This window comes from Danio aesculapii, chromosome 7, assembly GCF_903798145.1.
Source record: "Danio aesculapii chromosome 7, fDanAes4.1, whole genome shotgun sequence".
Taxonomy (NCBI): Eukaryota; Metazoa; Chordata; class Actinopteri; order Cypriniformes; family Danionidae; genus Danio; species Danio aesculapii.
In genome coordinates, this window is record NC_079441.1 from 48,230,315 (window position 1) to 48,245,381 (window position 15,067).

At 37.6% G+C, this 15,067-nt stretch overlaps 1 protein-coding gene across 1 annotated transcript in view; it reads left to right on the top strand.

Moving 5' to 3' along the window:
* The window catches only part of b4galnt4b (beta-1,4-N-acetyl-galactosaminyl transferase 4b), a 154,520-nt gene that overhangs the window by 107,494 nt on the left and 31,959 nt on the right, over positions 1 to 15,067 (top strand). The window contains exon 10 of the mRNA XM_056462036.1: positions 14,125 to 14,191. Within this exon, the coding sequence (XP_056318011.1) occupies positions 14,125 to 14,191 (67 nt within the window). The remainder of the gene's footprint in view (positions 1 to 14,124; positions 14,192 to 15,067) is intronic.

Consider the following 15,067-nt stretch of genomic DNA (forward strand, 5'->3'; position numbering starts at 1 on the left):
TGACGACCACAAATAGGTAAGGACTAAGGCAAAGAAAAATGAGTGAATGTGTGGGTGTTGTAAGTTGTTGACATGAAATGATTTTGGTACAATTTGGTACTTTTTGTGGTAATGATAGCTTCAAGATACCTCTGAGTCTAAAAATCTTGATGGTTCCCAAAGTGGGGGTTTGCAACCCCCTGGGGGGTCACGAACAATGGCGAAGGGTTGCTTGGTGATTTCCAAAACTCAAATGCATTTAATTAAACTATTCAAATTACCATATTTTATTCATAACCCACAGAAGATAGTTAATAGATTTGTTAAACAACAACAACAACAACAACAAGTTGATTCAATTAAGAAATGACCATAAAAAAATTGTATGGCTATTGAACTGTTGCATTTTTGTGTTGTCAATATGCTCATGTTTTATGCATATTTGCATATTTATAACCACCTCCGAGACAAGTAGGGGTTGCGAGTCACTGAAATTGTTATTTAGTCACAAGTACTGATTAATAATAGAAAATAACGCACAATAAACTTTCCTTAAAAAAGTCGGAAGGCAGCTCTGAAAACACTTCAACATGCATGTATGTGTCTTCATGGGTTTTGCTTTTTCTTTTCTGTTAACATTATTAACTATTGTGTCTTCTTCAACATTCCATACATATGGGTCTATGTCCTTTATACTAAATTCATTTGTGTTTTAAATTTAATTAACAAAATAAAAAAAACATGCCAAAAAAAAAAACAATGTTTAGAGTTCAACTGTAACACGGGGAGTGACAGAGACAACTGAGGTTTAGGATCCACGTGCAGGTTTATTCAAACTCAGGGAGACAAAGGTCAACACAGGTGCAAACAGATGTATGAAGGCAGTCCAGAATCGTAATCAAACACAGGCGAGAGGTCGGAAGGCAGGCGGCAGACAAGGATAACTAGGTAAACAAGGCTAGGGTAAACACACGGAGAAACAAGACTAAGGAAACACGTTGTAATGTCACTTTACAGTAAAACAAGACTCGGCAAAGGCAGGGAGAGTGTGTGTTGTTTAAATAGTGTGTGTAATCAGTCTCTGACAATCCTCAGCTGGTGCAAGTCTAATCAGTGAAAATGAGGAAGCATGTGTGTTTGTGGAACGGAGTGCATGTATGAAAATGTAGTCCATGAATGGCGGATTTGTAGTCCATAAGTTATTGTGAGGGTGAGTGCTTACCAGCGACCTCTGGTGGTTAGAGATCGCTGGTAATCATGACATCAACGTTCCTCTTTTAGATACAGATGGATCTACTGTATCACCCAGGCATATATCCAGTAAAATCAGACATCTCTTATCTAATCCAGGCTTTAGTCATTGCTAAACTAGTCTATGCTGTGCTGTTTTAGGCAGCCATCCTGTAAGCACATCCAAACAACTGCAGATGATTCAGAAAGCACATTCAGTCTTCAGCAAACCTGTCAGGGCACATATTAATCTTACCATCTCCATCAGAACAGCTGAGACTTTTTATATCATCCCCCAAAAAAGACCTATCTCTACTGACACAGCTCTTAATGCTCTTACTTAACTGTACTATTACTTTCACAGGGTCACTGGGTCTTACCTATATTTTTGTATTAGCCTGTATTCTTCTTGCCAATTGTGGAGCTTTACGTAAGAGCACTTCTCATGCTCTTTCCCTGGGATGCAATGCACTTTTGGAGTATTCCTCATTTGTAAATCACTTTGGATGAAAGCTTCCGCTGAATGAATAAATCTGGCAATGCATAATAATAGCTATTAGGACTAAAATGCAAAATTGGATTCATAAATGTTTCAGGTTAATAAGTCTTTCTCATCCCTGCATCTTTTGATGCTTCTCCGAATAGCAGTCTCAGTTGTAAACTTGAATAACGGCCTCTGGGAAGCTTCATTTGTTTGTGATTGAATCTTTTGATGAATTATTAATCAGAATGTAAAACTAAAAAAAGGCCTGTATAACAATACAGTATAGTGAATTAAATTCAATTAGTGTGACTCTTTTGATTCACACATTTGACTGGATAAATGAGCACAAAGTGGAGCGCTAATTGGAAAGTAAAGATCTTTTTGTATACATTTTTCACATCTGTTTAGAGTGTCAGCTGAAAAGTTTTAATTTTATCACGCTCTTAAAGCTGTTATCGACACACAACACTAATGTGGCCATCAAAAAGCTGTCTTCACTCTTTCACAGCTCTATATGATTGATAAAAAAAATTAGCATTACTTTTTTCCCCTCTAAATCCGCACTGCACAGCTTTTCCAGTGCCTGGAGGCTGAGAAGGCCCAAGATGCAGCTGTGATCCAGCCCTTATTTAATGTTCTCTGCAGAGCGCAGGAGAAGAGGAGGTTCAAAGACACTAGAGGAGCCCTAAGAATTAATTCACTGATCTTCTGGAGGTATTCTCAGCTAGACAGTCAATAGGGACCAGGCACCAAAAAAAGCAGAAGCAGCTAATCTTATGTGGCAAACCTAAGAAATCATTTATTAACCAAACTGCACTGGACTAGTTAGATAAATTTGTAGCCTTTGGGAAGATTTTATCTAAAATGTCTGTATATGTCTGTGAGGTTTCAGCTCAAAATACTACACAAGTATTTTTTTAAATAAATCTTTGAAACTGCCCTTTCAGGTTTTGATTCAAATTGTGCCATTTTGGTGACTGTCGCTTTAAATTAAAATGAGAGTGTGCTCCCAGCCCTCATAGAAGGTGGCTGCGTCTGAAACTGCCTACCGAGTAAGTACTGTATTTGAATTTAAACATACTACTTAACCGTTAGAAAAGTACGTTATGTACAGTATGAATGTCATAATATGAATGGAACTGAGACGTACTACACCCGCCATTTTGTCATAATCATTTGACCTACCTGCGTAAGTTTCACCGCTTCACTCCCTTTCATGAATTCTCTTGCAGGGCATCATGGGATAGCATAGCGTCCATACAATGCGCATTTCAGAATCTCGCTGGAAGTAGTAGGTCATCTGAGTACTTCTCGCATACTGATTTTCGAATTCTATAAATTCGGACACACTACTCGGCTCGCATACTGTTTTAGTGTACTGTATAGTATGGAAGTATGAGATTTGATTTTGGATGCAGCCAGTGAATCTATGTGGCAGATTCAAAACTCTAATAGCAGACGGCTGCTTCTCACTCAGGGCTGTTTATGCTAATGAGGGAGAGATCATCACTAAAAGATGGGGCTTTCCCCCTCTGATGTACAAAGGGAAAGTGTCAATCTTTTTCTACAGACTGTTTTTATGAAGTGTGATTATATATATATATATATATATATATATATATATATATATATATATATATATATATATATATATATATATATATATATATATATAAATATATTAATAATAGAAATAATTTCTACATTTTTACCATTACAGACTGGCTTTATTCATACACTGTTGCCACATAACTATGTTTAAATATGTTCTAATAATGTGATTTTTGCATAATATGAATACTTTTTGCATTTTTGCATTAATATGAATTAATAATATTAGTTATGGCGACGCAGTGGCGCAGTAGGTAGTGGTGTCGCCTCCCAGCAAGACGGTTGCTGGTTCTAGCCTCAGCTGGGTCAGATGGCATTTCTATGTGGAATTTGCATGTTCTCCCCCCATTCGCGTGGGTTTCCTCTGGGTGCTCCAGTTTCCCCCACAAATCCAAAGACATGTGGTGTAGGTGAATTGGGTAAAAAAGCTAAATTGTCCGTAGTGTATTTGTGTGAATGAGGGTGGATGGATGTTTACCAGTGGTCGGTTGCAGCTGGAAGGGCATCCGCTGCGTAAAAATGTGCTGGATAAGTTGGCGGTTCATTCCGCTGTGGCGACCCCAGATTAATAAAGGGACAAAGCCGAGGGACAAATTAATTACTACTTATTAATTCTTTGTAATTGATGAGTATTAATTAATACTTAATAATTAATACTAATTAATACTTATTAATAATAATAATAATGTTTATTTATTTATGTATTTATTTATTTACACATTTATATGTATCCATTAATACATTTAATACCTTTATTATGTATATTTATATTTTCAATACTTGAATATTTTATTTAGGGAATACACTTTATTTTGGGGAAGAAAAAAACATTATAGTAAGTGTGAATGTCACTGGAAAAATACCTATGTTATACCCACCGATGTTCTGCTCCAGCTTTGCTTTCAATAGGGTATGTGCATACAGTAACTGTATCTTCCCATACAGATAAACAGTTGAACGGATGAACGGTTAATGTGACTTTTTTAATTTTACAGCTTCTTTTACAGCATCATTTAGTTGTTGAAGCATAAACCAAAATAAAAATTTGTTTACATGAGAAAAACATGAGAAAAATACTGGAGTAAAATAAATTGTCATATTTTAAAGACATGGCGCAGAAAAATCTCATTTAATGCAGTGCTTCTTGTACATTTTGAGACCCCCTTTATGTCATATATCATATAGGCAGTGAAGATCGTTGATTTATAAAGAAAACAGACCTTAAACGTGCTGATTTTGTAACAGCTTACAGTTCACCTGAAGCATTTGACCCAGGATACCGACAAATTAAAAGTCCTTCTGCATTTATCTGCATGTACCCTATTATTTCCATTAATGAAACAAAAACAAAAAAACTGAATTGTGTACAAAATATTGTTGCTTAATAATAATATCTTGTTTGTTGTAACCTGTTGTGCATTTTTAAAATTAACTAATTTACAGACTGCACAATATGATCACATTACTCCATGTTCAGTGATACTGCATTTGTAAAAGTCTCTTCTTTTTCTTATTTCAGGTATGAGATATTCAATCTAACCTCTGTGATGTACTCATATACTTTCAAACCTTTTCATAGTTGCTCTGAGCATTAGCACCCTACGCCAGAGTTATTCTGAGCCTGATTAGCATTTTAACAGAATCCCTTGGCTTTGTAGGGACAAAGAGATCTAATAAAGTTTATCTGATGTTGTCTGACCAGAAACTTTCCAATATGGCATTCATGGTAGGAACTATTATAGACAGTGCTGTCGTTCAACAGTAAAGAATTAATTTGTATTATTTTTTTATTTATTGTATTTTTTTTTTGTAAAAACAAAGGATAAATAAATCTGTAGCTGATGCAATATGTGCGACATCACAAGCTGCGTGTTGTTTTCTAGGGATTACGATATCTTGAGATTTATGTTTGATCTAACTGTAAACAGTTATTTGTAAAAAAAGAGATGAAGAGAAGAGAACAGAAAGTTTTATCGAAATCTTTGGAAATATTTGTGAAAAGTTATTAATTCTTATGCATTTCACGTTTCTATTTGAAAAAAAGCATTCAGTCAGAAGTAGTTTTTTTATTACATTTTTAATAAGATTTGCCTGATGCGCTTCTCCCCATCCAAGAATGAAAAAATGCAACGTTTACCAGTAATCGGCTCTTGATGTGTGAATGATATCTTAGCTGTTAAAGATGGAATTTGTGGCATGGAAATCATTTTTGCGTCAATCATCGGTGTAGTTCGTGCTTGTGTGTTCAGCACATTTTGATATTGTAGTAATTTTCCAGTAATTTAACTTGATTACTGGGTGACAGGCTAATGAACAGGTAACAGGATCAACACTTGTTTGAAGAATGTGACGCTCACAGCAAAGACTTTTTAAAGTCATCCAAGAATTTGGATAAGATTATATAGATATGCATGATGGTCTAGGACAGGGGTCACCAATCTCTGTCCTTGAGGGCCGGTGTCCTTCCAGGGTTTAGCTCCAACTTGCCTCAACACACCTACCTGGGTGTTTCAAGTATACTGTACCTAGTAAGACGTTGATTAGCTTGTTCAGGTGTGTTTGATTAGGGTTGAAGCTAAAATCTGCAGGACATTGGCCCTCCAGGAACAAGTTTGGTGACCCCTGGTCTAGGACACTGATGCTGAACAATAACTGCGAATGGCTGCTTTGCATGTAATTTACGGGGCTTTTCCTTGACCAGTACAAGCTGCGATGGAGTTTAAAATTAATAAAATAAAATAAAAATTATTCTTTTGAATTCTCGTTCTGACCTCTCACTCTTCCCTGAAATTATTTGCTTATGATGAACAGTTCAGTGGCGGTTCATTCCACTGTGGCCACCCTGATGAAAAAGGGATAAAGTCGAAGGAAAGTGGATGAATGAATAGGTCAGTAAATGGCCATTATTTTCATTGAGTAATGTCAGTGCATAACTGGGATCCTCTTAAAGTCTGAGGGTCTATTTACATAACAAAAACTGAAAACTTTTTATACCCTTTGCTTGTTCGTTTACATGACAATGGCATTTTTGTGACTGAAAACACATAAATCTGAAAACCGTTGTCGTTGTCATGCCGTTGTCATGTCAATGTAAGCACCAGAAAATGACAATGTTTGAAAACAATGACGTCATTTGCAATTATAGGCAAGCACAAATATCATGTAGACATGAAACTTTTTTGAAAACACAAGGAAAAAAATTGTTGCCAAACATAGCCTGAGATGAAAACAAACTTGTTTAACCCTTTGGGGTCGGCAAACGCAAATACACAAGTTTTGAGGAGTCTTCTAATAACTGTAACGCCTGGGTTCACTTCAGGAAGGCACAGGATCACAGGAGTTTAAATACGTTGATTTATTAACAAACATTTACATGGAAGAACACACGAATGACATGGCGTGAAAACAAGCATCAGTAGACAGACAGAATACTGGACAAAGGCTGAATGACACACAGGGACTATATAAATACATTGGGGATGATGACAATAATGACACATAGGTGAAACTCTTGAGACTGACTGGTGGCGGGAAAGCAGAACAAAGGAACACATGGTGAAAGTCACATGAGGAAAACACGAAACCTGAAAAATACTGCCGAAAAGAACTTAAATTGCACAATTTTTAGCTTTGATCGTACTTAAGAGCAATACATCAATCAAATCTGTAATTGGTAGCTGAGTCTGTGTCTGAATCGGTGTCTACTTTTTTGTGTACACTCACAATAACAACAAACGTGTGTGCTTTTGCAAAATAAGGGAAAAAAGTGAAGGCATTCTTCTGTCTCTCTGTTTTTAGAAACACGTCTCTAGAATGAATTGAAACCCTGCGAAACCAAAGCACACAGACATGAGACATATATCTATAGAAAGCTTGAAGTGTCTATTTTTAAATGCAGTGAGTGCATGTTATTGCACTTAATATTGTTTGATAAAGTAATCAGTATATAAAACCAACACTATGTCTAGTTTCTCAGTCTGAGCTCATTTTTTTAATGTGACCAAGCCATGAGGCTTTGTTATTGTAGAGTTCCACACAATTCATTCATGTTGTCCCAACACAAATTAAGTTAACACTTTTAACACATTTATGTGGATTGAACATAAAAAAATAAGTTGTCCCAATGAAATCTCAAGAATTGTGTTGTTTTAGCTCATTTTAAATAAGTAGTTTGAATGAGCAAAACAATAAATAAAAAATGAGTGTATAATTGATATATTGATATATATATATATGAATGCGTCTGAGTGTTCTGATTGGCTAAAGTAGACGTTTCACATCAGCGCGTCTAGATGTAAACGCGCTCTTTCCGGCAATCTTCCTTCTGCATTCACACAGCGCAGCATTCCGGAAAATTACCGGTAATGTTACAACTTCTCTTTTCTGACAATTGTCAGAACAAATTTACTGGTATTCTCAAAAAGGGCCTGTTCACACATACAGACCTTTACCGGCGATTTTCTGGAAAGGTCTGTATGTGTGAAAGGGGCTAATGACTACTGGTTACTAACATATCTTCGAAATAAATTCTCCCACTTGAGGGTAAGTGAATAGTGAAGACATTTTCATTTTTGGGTGAACAAATGTCACAATATATTTTCCTTTATTATTGGAACATCGTTGTTCCATTATTGTCCTATTATTGTTCTCTGCTTTATTCTTAGTAATGTAGACAATAACAAAGCAAAGCAGCAGGCTAGCTAGTCCTTTCTCAGTGTGTAATACTGCTTAGCTGTGTATTTATCAGTGTGTGACCGTGCTCGACTGTTTGCATGCATGTATTTGTGTGTGTGTGTGTGTGTGTGTGTTTATTATGTCACTGGGGGCAAACAGGCGTCTGTGGCTCCTCAGATCTGACATTGTGCTGTAACTGCACTCCATCGATTCTCGAAAGGCAGATCTGACCTTGAGAAACACAAGCTGTGCAGAATAACAGGGTGAATACTAAACACTGAAGTAAACTGATTCAGATCTGTCGGACGCTCACGTCGTGTTTGTTCAAAACTAACCCTTATTACATTATATGGGTTTATTCTGTGCAGAGCTTCTGTGACAAATAAATCAACAAAACCATAATCAAGTCAAATAATCCTCTAAATGCTTAAGTTTGTGCTGGTAACTAATCAGTATGCAAAGACGGTGAGTTTTATAGACGCTGCTGCTGTTTTCTACCATTTTCTAAGCCTGAAACTGTCAAACGATAAGTGACGTTGACATCAAACTGCTCCGAATCAAATTAATTTCTCTCATATTTTCTTTTCTCTTTGTTCTCCGTTTCTCCCTGTCTCTTCCCGTTCTTTTGTCTGGCTGTACAGTCTGAAATGCTGAAAGCAGCTGTGTCGTGTGGCATTGGTGTGTGAATGAAGAGTGTGTATATGTGTGTGTGAATTTTTGTTATGCGACTGCTAATTGGCCTCTTGCTTGAGAGTGGCCAAAAAGTGATGTCGTAATTGTAGAGCCTCTTTAGAAGAATTGCTACGTGTCTGTATAGCATCTATTTGGAGTGCCGGAGTCGTCCCAGAGCATTGTGAGGGTGAAAGCAGTAAATGACAGTGAGGATGGAGCCGATTCACTAAGAGTGAATTGCAGCTGCTGATAGGACTGTTTATTTGCATGTACTGTCTGCTTAGTTTAAGCTCTCGATTCACTCAAGGATTTATGCAAATAGGTAGGGAAAAAAAGAAAGAAACACTGTGCGGCACACAATTTGTATGGCATAATTTTAGACCTTGCTATTTGAGAATGGTAAACTACCACAATCTGGCTTACATTACTGGGGCTGTCAAACTCTTTAAATCATTTGTACTTTGCATCTGCAGTAGGGCTGCACTATATATCATTTATTAATAATAAAATAATAATAATAATAATAATAATTCCTTACATTTAAATAGCCCTTTTTGGACACTCAAAGCGATTAACTTTTTTTTTTTGGAGGGGGGGCGGGGGTCTCCTCATCCACCACCAGTGTGCAACATCCACATGGATGAAGCAACGCCAGCCATATGAATCCAGACCACACACCAGCTGATTGGGGGAGAGGAGACCGGAGTGATGAAGCCAATCATGATATGGGGATGGTTAGGAGGCCATGATGGACAGAGGCCAGTGGGCTAAGATTTGGCCAGGATGCCGGAGTTAAACCCCTACTTTTCCTGGGATTTTTAACAAACACAGAGAGTTTAACGTCTCATCCAAAAAGCAGCGCTCACTGAGCAGTATAGAGCTGGCCTCACTAAGACCATTTCCAGCAGCAGCCTAGCTTTCCTATGTGGTATCCCATACAGATACTGATCGGACGCCAACCTGCTTAGCTTCAGTGGGCTACCATGTGAGAGTTTCAGAGAGTTAGCTGCCGGTCAGCAATGATATCACAATACACTCATATTAGTCACATCGCAGGATATGCAACATTGAGTTGGGATTATTGACCAGGAGCCACAGTTCAGAACATAGTAAATTTGTGGAGTCAATGCAGAGATTAACCCTAAGGAATTGAAAGTGCATCATTTTCATATGTTGTTAAGGAATGTGTATGAGCATTTCAAGACACCTTAAAGCATTTAAGCACAAGAAATTTTATATTATTTTTTATTATTTTATATTTTATTAAAAAAGAATAATAAATCAGTTTGCTACCGAGTGTGACTTGGCTGAGATGAGAATAAACACCTCCAAGTCCGAGGTCATAGTGCTCCACCGGAAAAAGGTGGTTTGCCATCTCTAGGTTGGAGGAAAGTCCTTACCCCAGGTGGAGAAATTCAAGTATCTTGGGGTTTGTTCATGAGTGAGGGAAGGATGGAACGTGAGATTGACAGGTGGATTGGTGCAGTGGCGGCTATAATGCAGTCAATGTACCGGTCCATTGTGGTAAAAAAGGAGCTGAGCTGAAAGGCAAAGCTCTCTATTTACTGGTCAATGTACGTTCCTCTCACCTATGGTCATGAGCTTTGGGTCATGACCAAAAGGACAAGATCTCGGATACAAGCGGCCGAAATGACTTTTCTTCTCAGGGTGGCAGGGCACAATCTTATAGGTAGGGTGAGGAGCTCTGTCACCCAGAAGGAGCTCGCAGTAGAGCCGCTGCTCCTCCACATTGAGAGAAGTCAGCTGAGGTGGCCTAGGGAAGTGTTCCAGGCATGTCCAACCAGAAGGAGGCCTTAAGGAAGACCCAGGACATGCTGGAGGGACTATGTCTTTCGGTTGGCCTGGGAATGCCTCAGGATCCCCCTGGTGGAGCTGGTTCTTCCTAAGGCTGCTGCCCCCGCAACCCGGCCCCAGAAAAGTGGATGAAAATGAATTAATGAATGAATGAGTTAATACATTTTTATTGAATTACTCATAAAACGAAGAATATGCATTTTGCTAATTACATTTTCATTTCGACTTAGTCCCTTTATTAATCCGGGGTCGCCACATCGGAATGAACCACCAACTTATCCCCCAGCTCATGTTTTACACAGCGGATGCCCTTACAGCTGCAACCCAACACTGGGAAACATCCATACACTCTTTGCATTCACACACATACACTACGACCAATTTAGTTTGTTTAATTCACCTATAGTGCATGTCTTTGGACTGTGGGGGAAACCCACTCGAATACGGGGAAAACATGCAAACTCCACACAGAAATGCCAGCTGACCTAGCCGGGGTTCGAACCAGCGACCTTCTTGCTTTGAGGCAATCGAGCTACCCACTGTGCTACCGTGACGCTTAATTACATTTTACAAGATAAAATCTTAAGCAATACACACATTGTTGAAATTGTTTTATACACATATTCAGTGCTATCTCATGACAATTTGTAACTTTTTGATTTAGTAGCTAATTTGTATGATCTCATTTGTACAATTTGTTTGCTCATCCTACAATGACAGTTCGGTTTAGGGGTGGGGTTTGGTGCCACGCCTCCTTTTAAAAATCACACATTTTGCGTACAACTGAACTTCATACAATTAGCCACTAAATTGACAAAATGTTAAAGAAGCTGATTTTTATAAAGATACTATACAGCAGGTTAACTCTGTATGTTCACCCTATACACAACACCTTAACTTTCTGATTTTGATTGTAACGTAATGATGTGCACCTTTTGTAAAGCAGCTTTGGAACAATAATTATTGTGAAAAGCGCTACACAAATAAGCTTGACTTCAATTGAATTGAATTCTATCTTTTGTAGATAAATTCTGTTTGGCTTCCCAGAAAGCCATGCTTACTTAATCAGCATTTTTGCTCTTTTGTATTGATCTATGATTGTAACTTATGTATTATATGTATATTATGTTATGGTTCTCTTCTACACAATCATCCCAATCAGTTTACTGTAAATGAATGAATTATTTCCTGATAGAGCTTTTCAGGTCATCTGGTGAATTTGAATTCATATCACAATAGGTGCAACCTATATCACGGAAATACAAAATATCACAATATTAGATATTTTTTTTCCCAATATCGTGCTGCCCTAATCTGCAGCTTTATACTTTAGATAGACAAGTGAGTATTTTGACCATTTGTTTAGCTCCAAGCTGTATAAACTTGAAATGGTATTAGATTACAGCATATCGTGTGATGTGTAGAGTAATTGTGTAATGAGGGAGGGTTTGGCCTAATTAGCCTAATTGTCAGAAGGGTTGCAAGAAAATAAAAGAAGCAAATTAACTGACAGAGATTTGAGAAAAATCAAATATGAAGCCCCCAGAAATATATTATCCTGCTGTCATATTCCAGAACTGCAACCTACTGTATAATACTTCAGTGCTCCGGGGTACAAGGTGTTCAGTGCTAAGGGACTTGCTGGCCAAGGTCAGGCCAGAAGGCTGAAGTCTGACCACCACTGAATAAGACAAATGAGTTGAAAATCAAGGCTGGGCCAAGACATATCTGGACAGATTTTTCAAAGCTTTTATAAGCTGATGAGATGAAAGTGACAGGTGGATTTGGATCAGTAATGGGCACAGAACTAACACTCAGATATCAGCAAAGTGCAGATGGGCTGCTGGTATTATTAAAAAAATGAACTATTTGGACCTTTTTGAATATATAGTATATTCTAGTTACCTGGATCTCAGGTGGAATAATTAGTATTACAAACATTTTAAGCAAAAGTAAATCAGATTAGTAAACTTGCTGGAGTTTGAAAATTATTGCAGCTGTTGAACAACATAATGTACTTTTGAGGCAAGAATGTAGTTGTTTAGATTGCATCTCTGCAGTTCATTTATGAGGACAGTGCCTATCTTAAGTATTTATAATTTCTGAGAAACTGTGCGTCGGCATCCATCAGCCTGTCATACTGAGTTAAGGTTGTCCATCCACAAGATGGCGACAGAGACCGCATAATAAGCCCTTAGAGGAGAAAAGATAAGAAATCGCGCTGCTTTGGCTTTTTTGGGGTTTAAGTACTGTGATGGGGTGTTACAGTGGCGCAGTAGGTAGTGCTGTTCGCCTCACAGCAAGAAAGTCGCTAGTTCAAGCCTCGGCTGGGTCAGTTGGCGCTTCTGTGTGGAGTTTGCATGTTCTCCCTGCGTTCGCGTGGGTTTCCTCCGGGTGCTCTGGTTTCCCTCAAAGACATGTGGTACAGGTGAATTGGGAAGGCTAAATTGTCTATAGTGTATGAATGTGAGTGAGTGTGTATGGATGTTTCCCAGAGATGGGTTGCGGCTGGAAGGGCATCGGCTGCGTAAAACATGTGCTGGATAAGTTGGCGGTTCATTCCACTGTGGCAACTCTGGGTTAATAAAAAGGGACTAAGAGAAAAAGAACATGAATGAATGAAATGAATGATTGAAGTATTGTGATATCTCGATTGCAACAGAGAAATACTGGGAAATGTCCCTACACTGATGGCATTTCAGCCATTCAGACATCTTAAAATGTCAGCAAATTCACCCATTTTGTCATTACTTTAGACATTACGCTAGAGAATCATTCAAATACTAGCTTTAAAATGACGTTTGTGATTTAGTAACGGTTTCTACTGTTCTGACGTCAGCTGCAGATATGAATGAATGGCAGAAAAAAGTAGTTCCTCTTACAAAAGGATTTTTAGACTCTTCGTGTTTGATTTTATATACACACGATTATGCCGTCGAACTGTTGTATAAATGCAATATCACACTCGTAGCAGTGCAATGTGGCTGTAAATCATCACTGGTGGGACACTAAGGCACTCGGCCTGCAGCCTCGAGCCCCACCAGTGGCGATATACAGCCATGTCACACTGCTACTTGTGTAATATTGCTCATAGATAATTAACATTTTTTTTTACTTTTCATTTATAATTCTGGATAATTGTTGCTAAAGTTGATAATTATTTTGATAACAAATACATTTTACAAATATTTATTTGTTTTATTAAAAGTGTATTTTAATCTGGATTGGAGGTGATTAATGATTAATTAGTCATAATATTGTATGTGATGATATTTTAATGCTACTCTAATATTTTAATACGACTAATGAAAGTAAAAATGTAACTTTTTTTAGTAGTATTTGGATTTGATATTCTGCATTGTAAATGTTAAATGTTGAATATTTAATTAACTTGTTTTATAAAAACAATGAGTTGTGGTTGGATTGCAGGTGGTTAGCAAATAATCAGTTTTATTGTCATTTTAAATGTCACATATATATATATATATAAATATATATATATATATATATATATATATATATATATATATATATATATATACTGTATAGCATCTGGTTAATTGAAGTTCAAATATTGAACTAATATAACAAATTTTAAATACTTTCAATTTAAATTGCTCTCTTACAGTAATTCCCTCTGTTTTTCTCTTGTCTTGCAGTGGAGGCCTTTTCTTCCCGGACAGAAGTTTGATGTCATTGACTCAGCTTACATCTCCTTGTACACAGGTAAATGCTTCTTCCTTCTTGAGATTTATTTTTTTTTACTCATAAATGAAATGCACGCTTTTCAGAGGAGATAAAACTGAAAAAACAGCAGTGAACTCTCAAGAGCAATATTCACAAACTGTGCCTGTTGCAGTCATATCTGAACACTGCAGTTAGCGCTCTCTCACGTCCTCTGAACATCACAGCCTCTGCTGTCTGCGTGGAAACTCTCATTGTCCTTACATTTAAATGTAGGCAGTGGCAACTATGTAATCGGCAGAAAACACTCGCCTCCTGTGTGTGCGGTGACAGTGAGTATGTACGCCGTGCTCCTTTGCATATCGCCTTATCAAGCATTACACATGTTGACACGTTCCCCTTCAAATTACTGCCGTTCATCAAGGGAAACAACTTTAATTTACACATGCTTTTAAGGGGAAGCAGAGACACCGAGTGCAGCGGGGGAGAGGAGAAAAGACAGAAAGACAATCCCCATGGCCCTCCTTTGCTTCGTTTACATAATTATTTGAGACGAAAGCAATTTTTCGATTAAATCCTCACTGTACTTAACAAGCTGAGGGAAAGGGGGATGTGCATTAACTCTCAGCACCGCCATCCCACACAGCTCACCGGAGACGCCATAGTGTCCCAATCATTAATCACGCAGACCACTCCCTTAAGGCAGACCACACACACATACACAGAGACACAAACACGCTATTGTGTGTTGGGTTTTCATGTTTTATGGGGTCTTTCTATAGACATAATTATTTTTTTAATACTGTAAAGGCATTTATTCTGTCCCAGCCTTTACAAGAAGTAATCTTCAGTTTTATATTTACAAAATGCTTTACTCTGTATTATTTATAAGCTTCTGTTTGTATCTTTTTTTGTTGT